We start from the raw sequence: 15,557 nt of genomic DNA, 5'->3' as shown, positions 1-15,557 counted from the left end.
GAGATAGGGTGGCACTAGAAATAGGGTCTAAGCTTTCATGAAGCTACGACCAATGCCAAAGCCAGTTTTTCGAGGTGTGGGTACCTCGTCTCATCGTCGACGAGTGTTTTGCTAATGTAATAGATGGGAGATTGCGTACCTTTTGTTTTTGCAGGTCAGGAATACACTTACCCCTACTTCGGAGATGGCTAGATAGACGAGGAGTTGCTCCCCAAGTTCGGGTTTGAAAGCATGGGTGGTGATGATAGGTATGCCTTCAGTTCTCGCAGTGCTTGGACACACTCGGGAGTCTATTAGAGGTCGTTATCCTTTTTGAGTATGCCAAAAAATATGTGACATCTTCAGACGAATGCGAGATGAATCTCGATAGGGAGGCGAATCGACCGGTCAACCTTTGGACTTGCTTCTTGGTAGTGAAGAGTTCCGATATCCCCTCGATAGCCTTGATTTGGTCTAGGTTGACCTCGATCCCTTGTTGTGATACCAAAAAACCCAAGAACTTTCTCGAGGCTACGCCAAACGTGCACTTCTCCAAGTTCAGTTTCATTCCGTACCGTCTTAGCATGTCGAAAGCTTCCTTCAAATGATCGATGTGATCCTCTGCCTTTATGGATTTGACCAACATGTCATCTATATATACTTCCATGGTCTTGCCGAGCTGGTCTTTGAACATTTTTGTAACCAATCTTTGATATGTAGCCCCCGTATTTTTCAGCACAAACGTTTGGGCATGACCCTATAGTAATACGTTCCTTGGTGGGTGATGAACGTGGTCTTCTCCTAGTCTTATTTCTCCATAAGTATTTGGTTATAGACTGAGTACGCGTACAAGAAGCTCAATAGCTCGTGCCCGACTGTTGCGTCGATGAGTTGGTCGATGTGGGGTAATGGGAATGAATACTTCGGACATGCTTTGTTCAAGTATGTGAAATCCACGCACATTCGATATTTCCCATATTTCTCCTTTGACCATCACTATGTTGGCGATCCACTTAGTATACTTCGACTCCCTGATGAAGCCATTCTCTAATAGTTTCTCCACCTCTTTGCGGACTGCATCGTTGATGGCGGGGCTGAATTTAGGCTTGACCTGTCGTACTGAGGGTGGAATGAGTCGACGTTTAGTTTGTGTATGACATTTTCCTTTGGGATACCCAGCATATCTGTATGGCTGAAGGCAAATAAATCTACATTAGTTATTAAGAATTGACTGCATTTACCTCGTTCCCAAAATTTGCAGCCGATGTAGCCTTTTTTCTACGGTCATTGAGGTCCAATTGAATGGGGTCGAGGTCTTCTATGGTCGAATCCGCAGCCTCGACCATTTCGGGATCCATGATGGCGTCCCTGGTCCCTCCTTGTGTCGACCTCGACCCCGTTGATTGCTATACCTATTTTTTTGTCTTTTTCTGTTGGGTTGACGTGTTGTCTAAGGAAATGCGGTAGCATTCCCGGGACATGCGCTATTCTCTGCGTATGCTGAATATCCCATATGGTGTTGGGAATTTAATTGCTTGGTATAGGCTGGAGGGGATGGTTCTCATGAGGTGTATCCATGGTCATCCCACTATGGCATTGTACGCGGTGGCCTGGTCCATGATGCGGAATGTCGTCTCCAGAGTCACGCCGCCGGCCAAGATGGGGAGTGTAATTTCCCCTGACGTCCACTCAACTGCATTATTAAAACTAGTTCATATGATGCAATGCGCCACTATCTTGTCCTCGAGTCTCATTTGGGTGAGGACTCGAGGATGGATAATGCATGCTCCACTTCCATCATCCACCATGATACGTTTGACATCGATATCTAAAATGCGTAAAGTAATGGCAAAAGCATCATTATGAGGGAAAGTCAAACCTTTGGCATCCGACTCGTCGAAGATGATACTTTCTTCGAGTCCGTCGTACCGTTCGGGGGTGATAGACCGCTTGAGCTTCTGAGTGGCGGTGAACTTCATGCCGATGATAGAGGTGTCATCGCCGCCGCTGATGATTATATTGATAGTACGAACTGGTGATGGCAGCTTCGGTGGGCCTTTGTGTTTACATCCTCTAGCTAAGTTGTTCCTCCCCTTATCGCTTAACAACTCTTTGAGGTGTCCCTGCTGCAGCATGTTTACGAATTATTGTCTGAGGGCGATGCAATCTTCTATTTTGTGCCCACATTCCTGGTGGAACTTATAGAGGGGGTCAGATTTTCTGGTGTTCGGATCAGATCTCATCTTTGGCGGCCACTTTACCTTTGTTCCGAGCTTCTCAAAGGCATAGACTATTTCTAAATGTGATATATAAAAACTGTGAGTAGATAATAAGGGGGGCATACCTCTCTCGTTTCGGTGAGTCCCAGTCCTTGGCCTGGACGAGCCTTCTTCATCTGACTCGTCGAAGATGATACTTTCTTCGAGTCCGTCGTACCATTCGCGGGTGATAGACCGCTTGAGCTTGTGAGTGGTGGTGCACTTCACGCCGATGATAGAGGTGTCGTCGCCACCACCGATGATCATATTGATAGTACGAGCTGGTGATGGCAGCTTCGGCGGGCCTTGGTGTTTACGTCCTCTAGCAAAGTTGTTCCTCCCCTTGTCGCTTAACAAATATTTGAGGTGTCCCTGCCGCAGCATGTTTATGAATTCTTGTCAGAGGGCGATGCAATCTTCTATTTTGTGCCAAAATTCCTGGTGGAACTCATAGAGGGCGTCGGATTTTCTGGTGTTCGGATCGAATCTCATCTTTGGCAGCCATTTTACCTTTGTTTCGAGCTTCTCAAGGGCATAGACTATTTCTATAAGTGACACGTAAAAATTGTGAGTAGATAATAAGGGGGACATACCTCTCTCGTTTCGGTGAGTCCCAGTCCTTGGCCTGGACGAGCCTTCATCATAGCGGAGGGAAGGTGCGACGAGTGCCCTGACATATGGCTGGTGTCGTTCCCTGTTGGGTCACGAGACCGGGTGGTCCCTTCGGACGTTGTCCCTTCGCTCTTTCCTGGACTCGGCTTGTACAAAAATGAGTCGATGAGTCGGTACGTTGAGGTTGTCCTCATCTGCTCGGACTTCGGCACAATAAACATTATGGATTTCGTCCCACGTGGTTGGACGGTATTTCATCAGCCGGTTCAATAATTTTCTAGACCATCCCTACTCAGCCCGTCCTGGAAAGCTGCGACCACCATCCCCTCGGATACGTTTGACAAAGTCATCCTTACTCTGTTGAACCGGGCGAGGAAGTCCATCATTTCCTCTCCCAAGGATTGCTTGACAGCGAATATGTCGTTTACTCTCGCTTCGGCCTTCTTGGCTCCAGCGTGTGTGGTTACGAACTTGTCGGCCATTTCCTCGAAAGTTTCTATGGAATGGACCGGTAACTGTGAGTACCATGTTAGTGTTCCTCCCATAACGGTTTCGCCAAACTTCTTTAGCAAAATAGAGGACATTTGTTCCTTGGCGAAGTCGTTGCCTTTCACGACGGTGACGTAATGGGTCATATGATCTTGGGGATCGGTCGTTCCGTCGTATATCCTGAGATAGAGTGGCATTTTGAAGATGTTCGGTATGGCATGTGGGGCTGTTGTGTCACTGTATGGCTGTTCTACGAACCTACCGGCGTCCCTTTTTGGTAACAACTTAGGGGCGCCCGGTATCTTGTCGACTCGCTCCTGGTGTTCTTTCATCTGGTCTCGGAGTGCTTTGTTTTCATTCTCCATTTCCTCCATCCTCTTTAGAACAGTGAGGGTGCTGTCACTTGCACTGTTAGTAAAATTGTGACTTATACATGTTATTGGAGGATTCGGCCAGTCGCATTGTTCGTCTGCTCGTTGCACCGTGCTATGCCCTGCGGTTTTTGTAGTTGTGCCTGGAGTAGACCTGTTGAGCACGCTCACTAGCGTATCACAGCCATGCCTCGAGGAGCTTCTTCACAGCTGGTGGTGTCCCTTCTTCTGTGGACGTGGAAGCTCCTTTTCCGTTGGGTTTTGTTATGCTACAATTTTTTTGGGGGGGGGGGGAGGGGAGATCTCTCGCGCGTAGGGGAGGCAGTGGGCATCATGTCTTCGCCTAAGGTTTCACAGCTCTCGTTGATAGCATTCATGAGGTTGCTAGGGAGATCCCCCGTTACCTTCATCCTTTCTCCTTGGTTACCTGCCATGTAGGTTTTTGTACGTACAAGGAAAGAAATAGATCTTGGGTTTTGTGATGTTAGGGACTTGCGTTAGTTGTAGATCTAAAGAAAATTAAAAAATTAACTAAGAAATCCCCACAGACGACGCCAAATTATTTGACCAAAAATATAGATCTTGGTTCAACTAATTAAATTTATATAAATGAGGGTTAATCTCAGTTAAAAATAATATCCTAAAGACGAAATTCCCGAAACTGTGATAAATAGCATGTAGATGTGTCCCAAAAGCTATGACAGCGTACAATAGTTAATATTTAAGAACCCAAACAAAAGCAATACGGCATTAAATAGTAATAAACATCAATAAATGGTATTTATGTAAATAAATACAAATGAGTCACCCGATAAGGATGAAAGCAATGAATATTCCTTCTGACAATCGAGAATGATGAATAAACCTTTGAGTGCCCGAGATATTCTCAGATCTAGTGAAAAAGTGTAAGCAAGAATCTTAGTGAAAAGGCTATTTTTTTGTGCGTGTGATGAGACATGATTTTCTCTTTCTAAAGTCAAAGTATTTTTTACAAAAATAAATATTTTTTGTCCCCTATCTTTGTGTCTCCTTCTATTTGTTGGGAATATGTTCTTAAAAACCCTATAGTACAAGAGCAAAGAATATCCTCTAGAATATTCTCTTTAATGTCCTATCTTAAAACTAGTCGTTATAACTCTGTCAAGGGTATTCGACCTCGGCCTCAATCTTTGACGACTCCTCGACTCCAGCCTTCGCTGACTCTTCGACCACGACTTTCGTTGTTAATTAGCTCACATTGACGCGTGGCGGCCTGGGAATGTGTTACCAATGACATTTTGACTTAAGTCTAGAATATTCTTTTTAATGTCCTATCTTAAAACTAGCCGTTATAACTCTGTCAAAGGTATTCGACCTCGATCTTTAACGACTCCTCGATTCCAGGCTTCGCTGACTCTTCGACCATGGCTTCGTTGTTAATTAGCTCATATCGACACGTGGCGGCCTGAGAATGTGTTACCAATGCCATTTTGACTTAAGTATTCTAGAGATAGATTTCGGCCCATACAGTTTTCATAAATTATTAGGTGGGGTGATTCGTTCATGTGGATTAAACATGCTAAGAAATATAATATTGAGAAACCAAAAGGAGAGTAAAACTTATTTTTTTAAGTAGTTAGTTAGGCGGAGTTTTATACACCAATTTTGCTCAAACAATAAAATAAAGAGTACCGAACATAAAATCAAACGTGGACATGTTATAGAGTCTTCAATACGTCTTTCTTACTTCGCAACCAAACCACCGAATAATAACTACTAGAAATTAACTCGCAAGGATGGCCGAGTTGGTTTACCAAGAGATCTCCCAAATGTGATATCGCAGGTTCGAAATCCCCAACATGCTTTCTCAGTCGAGCTCATCTTACGGGGCTTACGTAGTACAGTGTGATTTGTAAGTTATTGGACTGAAGCGGAGTTTATTCAGAGCACACCCAAAGGGTAGCGGATGCAGGTTACCTAGTTTTAAGAAAAAATACCTCAATAAATTGATATTATTTAGTTACTGACTGGGAACCTGACCCTCTTCTGCAATATGTCCATGGAAATGTGCACGTGTATATATAATGTAGTTTGGTAAAGCACAGTTCACCCAATGTAGACATATTACTAGCTAATATTGTTGTATATTTCACAAAGATTTAACTGCTTTTATCGTCTTGCTCCCTTTTCCACAGCCCAGACAAGGAAATACAAAGGAAAACTAGATACGAACTGAATATCAAATTGCTTGATTCGTGTGCCAGGTTAGAAATGCATTTTGCTGTACTTACAGAAATCAAGTTCAGAATGCTTACGTTTCATGTAATGAGAGGTGCCCGATACTGGCATTTAATATCATCAAGCTATACTATAGTTAATACTAGGTGATGCAACATTTGTATTTTATTAGTTATCTCCTAAAACCTTGGATCTTTTGTTATATGAAACTACCTAGATTGCCTCTACATAGTTACAACTTCTACTATGAGGTCTTCTATCAACAATTTCTCAATTTCCTTGCCTATCAGATCAATGTCGTCCTTGAGTTCTAGCCAATGCATCTCCTCGACAATATTAGCGGGCGTGTCTGCATTTGCAATACTTTCATGGCTTCTCAGCAGTTGCTGCAGCATATTCATCATCCCATATTTCTGCCACTTCCAGTTAATACCCTCTATTGGCTTCACCCACGGGCAAGGATCAACATACGTCCTGAGAATCTCCAACAGACCCAAGTTTATACGGTCAAACAATATCTGCCTTTCATATCTCGGTCCAGATGTTTCATCAGTGTACTTCTTCTCAAGGTTGTCAAAAATCCAGGGATCCAAAGGAGACTCCAGAGAGTGGCAAGATGTTACGAATGTGTCGGGGTCGGATGCCCTCAAGCCAGAGTTTGTGAGCACATCTAATGTGTAAGAAGTTTGCCAGCTTTGGGACCTTAAACTACACTTGTCTTCAAAGGCCTCAGCTGATGGTCCTTCAACCTCTTCATCACTTACTACTACATCAGCATAAGCCTCTGACTCCATTCTGAGGAGCTTCAGTTGCATCCGGAGCTCTGGCGAGATTACAAGTATGTGAATAAATAACTCTCAAAATACGGGGACAAAGATAATCTACTAAACTTAATAATAAGAACAAGAAGAAGACATAACAATAACAATGATGAGAATGGCAATAAGGGGCTCAAATACTAGAATTGTCATCATTCAAATGCAAAAAACTGACATCTCGGGAAGGAGAGTAGCAATTTCAACTGGTGAGTAGCTAAAGCATAAAAGATGCAGATTAAAAAATTCATCATCCGAGGTGCGCCCGGTCAATTGAATACACAAGGTGTTTGATGATTTGAAATGCCTCAGAAAAGTAAGTCTGCAGTTAATAAGCATAGAGTCTTCTCCTTTTATTATTTTGCTTATCTGAATGTTACGAACTATAACAATTACACATGACAGATATTGGAGATTGGAAGTAGCATATTGCAAATAATTGCAATGGTCAAGAAATCAGACGTACCATTAAGTTCAGCACTAACTCTCTCAAAGCATTCTGAACCAGAAGACACATCTTCGGTAAAAGGAACCTCCAGAACTGAAAGTGGACTAGGATGATCAGCCTCCTTGGAGCTCACTGATGACTCAGGTTCAGGTGCAGGATACTCCAAAAGAACAGAAGCTGCTGCAGGTGGTGGTTCCGGAAGTACTGCCTAGATAACAGAAAGCTCCACATATAAGATAAAAAAAAGACTTGAAACTCAGAAAACATAAATAGAAAAGTACTGTAAACATACAAACTAATAAATCTTTGGTGTTTTAAAGACCTAATTAACCACACTCCGCAGTCTGCCCACCCTTTTGGTGCAAGCTTACTACTCTTCTGGAAACAATTAAAATGAAAAACTATCACTCATCTCGTTATAAACACCATAGAAACGAAAAGCAGAGACATCCTTTTACTCCAAGGACTAATCGTCTATCTATGCCCATAGAACATAACAATAGGCAAAGTTTACCCCAAATAAATGTGTTTGGAGTGCTATATTATTTAATGTGCATTCAGCACGATCAACGTATGCAGTGCCTGCCATTTTGTAACACGTGCATTTGGTACATCATACATATGATACCAGCATCACAAGCTTTTCAAATTGATCCAAGCATGAAAGTTTTGCACAAACTAATAGGCAACATAGTAAATGTTGTACACATTATTACTTCCTGATGAGTAATTATGCAATGGACAAAGAGAAAGAGGCAGCACTAATACATGCAGTTTAGAAAAGGTACGAAAGATACAAATGGTTTACAAGTAAAAGCTGATGCAAGGAAAACCATTCTACCTGCCATCCGCTCACAGTGTTAACTTAAATAATGTCTCACAGACAAAAATGGAAGACTGGCGTGTCAATTCCTTCTAGAATAATGCCATATCAATTACACCAGCTATATAGCGATATGTCTGAAACATCTGGATCAAATACCACACATACAAATACCCTCCAACTTGAAATTATTCAATGTATATCTCCAATTCAAAGAGCATTTCATAAGCAATTTCTCAGCTTGTTGAAACAGAAAATCCAACAGTAAGTGACCATATACAATCAATTTGAAAATCTGCATCGTCCAAAATGGGAAACCTTAAATCAGAAGTGTTAAACAGGAATCTAAGCTGTCTTCCCCCAAAAAAGTGGCTTAATTTCCCCGGACCTCCTAGGTCTTTTTAATACAAATGCACCCTTCAAGTTCTACCATAATCATGACACAAACCAATTCCCATTAGGCTTCATCTTTAGTGTTATTGAAGTGGCCGATGGCACCAAATTTGTCAGTAAATAAAAAACACCATAAAGTTGCTTTTTGAGTAGTAAAGTGTATAAAACACAGGCAGAAATTTAAGGTATCAACATGTTAGTGTGTGCAAAGCATTATATAGCACTAAATCACAATGATTGGCTAAGATAGACCAGAAACCATCCCAGTCAGCTAGTTACTGTTTCGAGCTTCTTTTGACAAAGATAGCCATTTCAGTTTGAGCTTACTAAAAGACTAGTCAAGCCTAAGCTAAGAAAATGCAAACTGGAGTACTTGATTAGTCGGTTCAGTCACTTGCAAAGTGGCCACCCATGAAGTTAATCAAGGAAATCCAGATAATATTGTTATATCTAGAAAGACTAGAGATTGCAAAGTAGCCATGTCAGTTTGGGCTTACAAAAAGACTAGTCAAGCCTAAGCTAAGAAAATGCAAACTGGAGTACTTGATTAGTCAGTTCAGTCACTTGCAAAGTGGTCACCCATGAAGTTAATCAAGGAAATTCCAGATAATATTGTTATATCTAGAAAACAATCACATGTATTTCAACTACTTTCAAGCAATAAACATCGACAATTTTTCAGCTTTAACATTATCTAAGAGGATGTTCCTCTTAAGATAATAATTGGCAGAAAACTGATACTACCATTTATGTTTGATTATTTCCTACTTAAAAGCACTTTCCTTTTTTGGTCATATGCGCTTAAACAACGAAAGGTGTTCTTCATTCTATGGACCTCAAAAAGGAAGTGGTCAATTGCACGTGTAATCAAATAAATCCAGAAATCATTTTCTAAAGCTACCTGTAAAAAGGAGACATGAAACTTGTATCCCCCCAACTAGTATATAGTCATTGCTTAAAACTATCAGATTTCTCAGCTAACATATTCTCATAAAACACATCATCTCAATATGAAATTCTCCAGCCAGAACCCATAAATTTTCTGTCTCAATATTACAGATTAAGGAAGATGCCACTTAGTGCTGGCCATGCTACTTCACCAAACAGTCATTGTGGCCATTTCTGAAAGCAGTAATGTCAGAGAAATAGGACGCCAAATAAGGAAAATTCACCAAAGAACATAAAACACCAACATCCTACGAAGACTCTAAAACACAAGTACACAACTGACAGAAAATTTACTATGCAAAACTTATAGCCAAATCAAAAGCGCATCAGTTACCATATCAAAGCCAAGGCTAAGCAAGGTAACCTAACAGGTATACAGCTAGTGAGAAAGGAAGAAAAAGATATGGAAACTATGTTTAAGTGAGAAGACGTAAAACATCTACACGAGAATAAACAAACCTGTGGAACTGAAACCTCTTGATTAAGAGGAGAAGCACTGCAACATTCTGCAGGTAGCTTTTGAAGCATCTCAATAGAATATTCTGATGACAGGGTTATACCCTCGGTTTCAGCATCATCCGAAGCATCAGTATAACGCATGTCATCTGCAGCAGGCACCTGCAAAGCTACAGGCAGCTTCTCAGATTGATTCTTTTCTAGGTTCATATCAATTCTCTGGCTTAGCTTGCCTTTTGATGAGGAGTCACTACCAAGATGACAGGAATGAAGTTTCTTCTTGCTAGATCTAGAGTCTTTGGATAAGAATTCATCTCTCAAATTCAGCATACCATCCAAGGACCTACTTCTGCGGTGATTTACACACTGTTCCCTATTTACGGGATCTTTGGGAATTGAGGATTGCTTATTAGAAAAAACTTCCCGTCGTCCTCTGGTTCTATGCTTTTTGCTGCCAAAAGGCGGAGAAGTTGACCTGTATCCTGATGAATCATTAATACACACATCCTTCCAACCATCTCTACTACTAATACCCAAAGGGAAATCCCATTCAGCAGTTCCTTTCCTGCCACCAAGTTCGCTGGTGGATTCTTCAACATGCACCATGGTATCACAATGATCGGGTTTGGTTCCCCCATCAGGTAAAGAAAGCATTTCACCAAGTGTACTACTCTTACCAGCCATTTCAATGTCTTGATAATATTGAGTCATCTTCCACCTCTCAGACAACCTCTTTTTTGCCTCCCTGCCCACTGATGTTTCGGAAGAACCTTGAGATGAAGATTTTTTCAGATTACCCCTGCCAAATGACTTCCTACCAGACAAAGTTGTAATGTCTGACTCACCGGTCGAATCACTTTCATACACATCACAAGAACTTTCATCTCCAGCATATCCTTTAAAACCAGAACTTCTAAAGTATCCATCCCCACCATCAGAAGGCCCAAAAGAGTCCCGCATCCGCCTCGTAATTTCCTTTGCAATATCCCTTGCTTCTTTTGACTTGGGCCTTGATATCCCCATATTCTTAGATGAACTTTTCTCTTCCTCTAGTCCTGCTCCCCGAGGTGAAGCACGAGGATGTTGTGCATGCTTCCTCACGTCAGGCTGATATGGAACAGAAGTAATATCACTTTGTGTTATCCCAACGTTCGGCTTTAGAACAACAATTTTTGTTGGAAGAATATTTTCCTCCTTTCCTTCAGAAAGAATCGGTGATGACTTTTGGGAATTCTGTCCACTATGACGATGCTGTGACTGGAGTAAGAGACCATCAATGCGCTCTTTCTGCAAGTTGATGTCTTGTTTACGTGAACCGCCTCTACCAGATTTGCAGGATTTGACACTGCCTTCATATTTCACAGAATTTGACGGCTTTAATACTGCTATGTGACTGCACATAGAACTAGCAGTGTCAACTTGCAGATCCTGCAGGTGCTTCACAAACAAGGGATCTGGTCCCTGAAGATACTTTATCAATAATTCCTTATTTGATTCAAGCGCCTCAAGAGTGTCATGAAATTCTTTTGAGTTCTGAAACCTTTCATCAGTCGAAAGACGTTTTGCATCCATAAATTTCTGCTGTATAAGTGCCATATCAGGAGTAGCAAATCTACCGGTTTCAGTCCATCTTGATGAATGACGACGATTGGCAACATGCGATGCTTCCAAATCCTCATACACATCCTTGAATTCTTGATGCTCCATGGAACTTCTTTTACTAGATTGTTCATTGAATAGCTGCCTCCTCCTCCTGGGATCTACCTGTTCATTTCTATGTTGGCAGTTGTCTGATAACCTTCTTTGTTGTCTGCCAATATGCTGCGGAGATGGCATCCCTTCAAAACCCATCAATCTGGCAACAATGCTGGGTGGCCTTCTCTTTGATTCGACTTCTTCTTTTGCCATCTCTTCTGCAAGCAACTTTTTAATTGGTGTCCCAGTAACTCGTTTGGAAGAGCTCTTCTCTAAATCAAGCATAATCTACAGGTAGAAAATATTAATGTAAATCAGCTAAAACTATTAATTTATTTGAGAACTAATTAACCATGAGATATCCCACAAAAAGGCTGATATCTATACACATTGGCTGACCATATCTCCCCTAGCAGTTCCATCACAGTAGGAACGAGAATTTAGAGCCACTTTTGGTGTAGCAATCTGTTTCTGAGCTAGTCTACTTCCTGGACACGGGATCAAGTAACAATGTCAGTACTCGCTTTGCAATCACCAATTAAAGAGAGGTAGCTGCAACTCAGATTAAACTTCAAGCTGAGTATATTAAAAGAAACAGTAAAATTTCTAACATGCTCAGATAGCTATGGAAGAATAAACAGACAAAAGCAAACCAATAGCACCATTCAAGAATGGGTTTAGGTTTTGTGTACTGACGGCATAAAAAATATTTACACGATTAGTAACATATAAGGTAATTACATGTAAATCTCTTGATAAGCATTAATTGGTACTAGTAAAAATTGTAACTAACCTGCTATTATAGGTTAAAATAACTAATAGTGTAAAAAAAAACTTTACACTGTTATATAACTTAAATCTTTCAGGAATTTATGTTAGTGAACATCAAGGAAGAGAGTAAATTACAATAGGGTTAAGCAGAATAGCTATAAGTGAATCAACCCATCGCTTAACATAATGATTAAAAAAAAAATTAGAACAAAAACAAAATGATGGTGTTGCCACTACATAAAGGGGCCTAATCATTCATGGAAAACATCTAACTTTAATTAAAGTAAGAACTGGAAAAAAGTAATTTGGAAACCAAAAATGTTTTAAAAATGAAAACTAAAGCCATACCTCATGGGTATGTACATAACAAGGAGAAAAGCAATTATCGAGATAAAATACGACATCGAAGAAGAAGACAAATGAAAAGAAAAAAAAAACATTAAAAGTATTATTTCATCTTTAAAAATAGAAAATTTTGAAATAAAAATATCTACCGAGCTCACTAGAAAAAGGAAAAGAAAAAGGATACGAAGTAAATTTGAAAGAGGATTTGATAAAGAAAGAGTCAATTATGCCACATAATCGGTGTTTGCTTGCCAAATTAAATACTACTATTAAAAATGGCATACATAAGACGAAGAAAATCTTACTTAGGAAAAAAATTAATAAATTATCATCAGAAAAAAATGGAGAGATTCATTTAAACTTCTGCCGTTCAAATACACAAAGGAAAATTTAGAGAAAGTTTACAACAGCTAAATTATCAAAATGTAAGAGTAAATAAATAAACAAAATAAATTCATTAAATCATCTTCCCTTTTTTTCAGCTTTTGTTAGTTTGGTCAAACAGGCAACCAGATTTCACCCAATTCTCCGAATACAAAGACGCATTTTCAGAAAACAATTTATTCACTGTAAATATTACTATTACTTTTCTGTTCATCCACAAAATTCAGCTCATCAAAGCAAATTACTAGTAATTCTAGCAAACAGTTAAATCAGAGAGAATTGAGAAAATTTACCTTCCATAATTCCCGAAGCACTTCTGGACTTTCTATGACGACTTTTCTCCATTGTTTTTCAAAAAAAATCCAGCTCGGGAGACAGCAAGGGAACAAAAGGTAAAAACAAAAAAATAAAGGAGGAAAAAAAAAAGTTAAAAGGATTTTGAAAAGAGGAGAGAGGGAAATTTTTTATTAGATCGTAAATCTCGGAAAAAAGCAAGTGACAACCTCGAAAATCACCACCAGCTCCATTTCAAAAATTCAACAAAAAAAAAAAGGAATTAAAAACCCTAGCTCAAGCTTTCTATCTTCTTCTTCTTCTTCTTCTTCTTCTTCTTCTTCACAGCTTCATCATTTTTGAAAAGACTTTGACACAACACAGAGAGAGTGTGTGTGCGTGTGTGGGTGTGAGAGAGAAAGAGAAATTGTGATTAACGGATCACATTGTAGAGAGAGAAAGCAAGGGAGAGAGTAAATACGTATAGAGAGAGAAACAGTGACAGAGGGAGAGAGGTGGACATTAATGAGGGACTTATCATTCTAGCTAAGCTATGAGTTTATTTTGGGTGCAGAGAAACTGCGTGTGCGTGTGTGAGAGAGAGAGAGAGAGATTTTGAAATGCAAAAGTTTTGAAATAGGGAAAAGTGAGGACAAAACGGGACACAGTGGGAGAGATACGGAGGACTCGCTATTTCCCTATCTGCGCGGGTGGAATAGAGTGTAGTGGGGTTAGTGGGACCTACGTGCTAAGTTTTGACGCCACGTCACTTGACTGACACTATTTTATTATTTTTGCCATGACTTCAAGCCTGAATTTATTTGGAAAATTATTTGGCAGCACGTGTTTGGTTTTTAAATAAAAGATGTTTAGTTTGTTGATTGTTTTGGTTAATTACTAACCAAATTTTGGTTTGGGCTTAGGAATATTGTATTACGATTCTTCATCTTTTTTTTTTTTTTTAACATTTCTAATTTTTGATTCTTTTGGAAAATATTGCAGTAAATAAAGATGTTTAATCAATTTTAATCTATTAATACAAATTATGTTCATTCTAAAGTTTTAGTGATAACTTCTAAAAAAATTTAAAAAAATGAGAGTTCGATGCACTAATGCGTGAGATCCGAGAAAAGATCGTACCACAAAGATGTATTGTATGCAATCATATCCTGTATTTTTCAAACAAAAAAAAAGAGGAATAAAGATGCAAGTCTCTTACTTACACTTTACAGGATATCTAGATATGACAGGAGAAAAATATTTTACATAAAAATGACCTAACTTGCTCCTCTTGTTCGAAAATATTCATATTTACCCTTTCCAAAGTTCAAATAATTTTCTTACTTTGTTGGGGTAAATTTATCCCTCTAATTCGGTTATGAACTTAATTTATTCATAAGTTCCTCCATGCATTTATCAGTTATATGCAACAAATACCAATTTATTTTCCCTTTGAAGTAAAGTTAGTACTGTGCCTTAAAGGAACGTTCCTGTTCTGGTTCCTTTATTTGTCAATTTCAAATTTCAAATACATCAGGTAGATAAAGTCATAAAGTATTTATCTTCACTTATTGTCGAGGACTACATATTTGACTTTATTATCCAATTTTGACCAAGTAAATGCAATAATAAAATAACTTCCTAATGACATACTTAGCTCCAACCCCAAATATTAATGGTGTGCGGAATCAAAAGTAATTAAAGTCGTCGAACTTTTCAAAAAGGGAAGTCCATTATCAATAGTATTGGGAAAAATATATGCTAAGGTAAATAATTTTAGTATTTTGGTAAATCTCCGTAGAAACACTTGAGCTTTGAATCTTTAATCAAGTCTCAGATTTGAGTCCTAGGTATAAAGTCGTCTTTGTTAAAGAGCGTTTTATCTTTTAATATGGAACTTTTCAATGCGATTCGAATTTAATCTGGCCTCAATATGGATACAAAACACCGGAGGAGGGGAAAAAAAAATCACTTTGGGCGTGGAGTAACCACTTTCCTACTAAAATTGTGTTGTCCAATTCTCTCTCTAAACTTTTAACTAAAACTGTCAAAAATGGGGATAATAAACTTGATGTTTGTAACTTAAAAAACAAGATCAACTCGACTTTTGTAATTCTTTTTTTTCATGTAAAGCGTAATTAATAAAAAAAATTACCTAATTTTATCTATAAAAAGAATGTGATTAACTCTAGGGAGAAGTTAGAATAAATATGTTGTTATTTTAACCAAAGGTAAATGTAGCTCCAACTTTTTTAATGAAAAAAACTATCCTTGCCCTAT

At 39.2% G+C, this 15,557-nt stretch overlaps 2 protein-coding genes across 7 annotated transcripts; both read right to left on the bottom strand.

The window, feature by feature from the left end:
• Positions 1 to 1,691: 1,691 nt before the first annotated feature.
• Positions 1,692 to 2,114, bottom strand: LOC104103335 (uncharacterized). The gene has a single exon (XM_009611235.2). The coding sequence runs from the start codon at positions 2,112 to 2,114 to the stop codon at positions 1,692 to 1,694; it is 423 nt and encodes a 140-aa protein (XP_009609530.2).
• Positions 2,115 to 5,916: 3,802 nt separating this feature from the next.
• Positions 5,917 to 13,924, bottom strand: LOC104103330 (uncharacterized). 6 transcript variants are annotated; one of them, XM_009611226.3, is made up of 5 exons: positions 13,298 to 13,924; positions 11,892 to 11,992; positions 9,813 to 11,792; positions 7,208 to 7,397; positions 5,917 to 6,749 (listed from the first exon to the last, which is right to left on the bottom strand). In XM_009611226.3, the coding sequence occupies exons 1-5, from the start codon at positions 13,347 to 13,349 to the stop codon at positions 6,151 to 6,153; spliced, it is 2,922 nt and encodes a 973-aa protein (XP_009609521.1). In that variant the 5' UTR covers positions 13,350 to 13,924; the 3' UTR covers positions 5,917 to 6,150. The 6 variants fall into 6 exon arrangements, with proteins under 6 accessions (XP_009609521.1, XP_009609522.1, XP_009609523.1 ...); XM_009611227.4 differs by having other exon boundaries at positions 11,904 to 11,992; positions 13,298 to 13,923; XM_009611228.4 differs by lacking the exon at positions 13,298 to 13,924 and adding an exon at positions 12,624 to 12,758.
• Positions 13,925 to 15,557: the final 1,633 nt, after the last annotated feature.

Source organism: Nicotiana tomentosiformis, chromosome 7 (genome assembly GCF_000390325.3).
Source record: "Nicotiana tomentosiformis chromosome 7, ASM39032v3, whole genome shotgun sequence".
In the NCBI taxonomy this organism is placed as follows: Eukaryota; Viridiplantae; Streptophyta; class Magnoliopsida; order Solanales; family Solanaceae; genus Nicotiana; species Nicotiana tomentosiformis.
This window is presented reverse-complemented; position numbering and strand designations above follow the sequence as displayed.

Bases quoted from the DNA above. Each gene is read 5' to 3' on its own strand.
- LOC104103335 (XM_009611235.2), bottom strand. From the start codon at position 2,114: ATGCTGCAGCAGGGACACCTCAAAGAGTTGTTAAGCGATAAGGGGAGG.
- LOC104103330 (XM_009611226.3), bottom strand. From the start codon at position 13,349: ATGGAGAAAAGTCGTCATAGAAAGTCCAGAAGTGCTTCGGGAATTATG. The intron at 11,793-11,891 runs GTATAGATATCA...TTCTACCTGTAG, and splicing joins GAGATATGGTCAGCCAATGT to ATTATGCTTGATTTAGAGAA. The intron at 6,750-7,207 runs GTACGTCTGATT...TAATCTCGCCAG, and splicing joins AGTTAGTGCTGAACTTAATG to AGCTCCGGATGCAACTGAAG.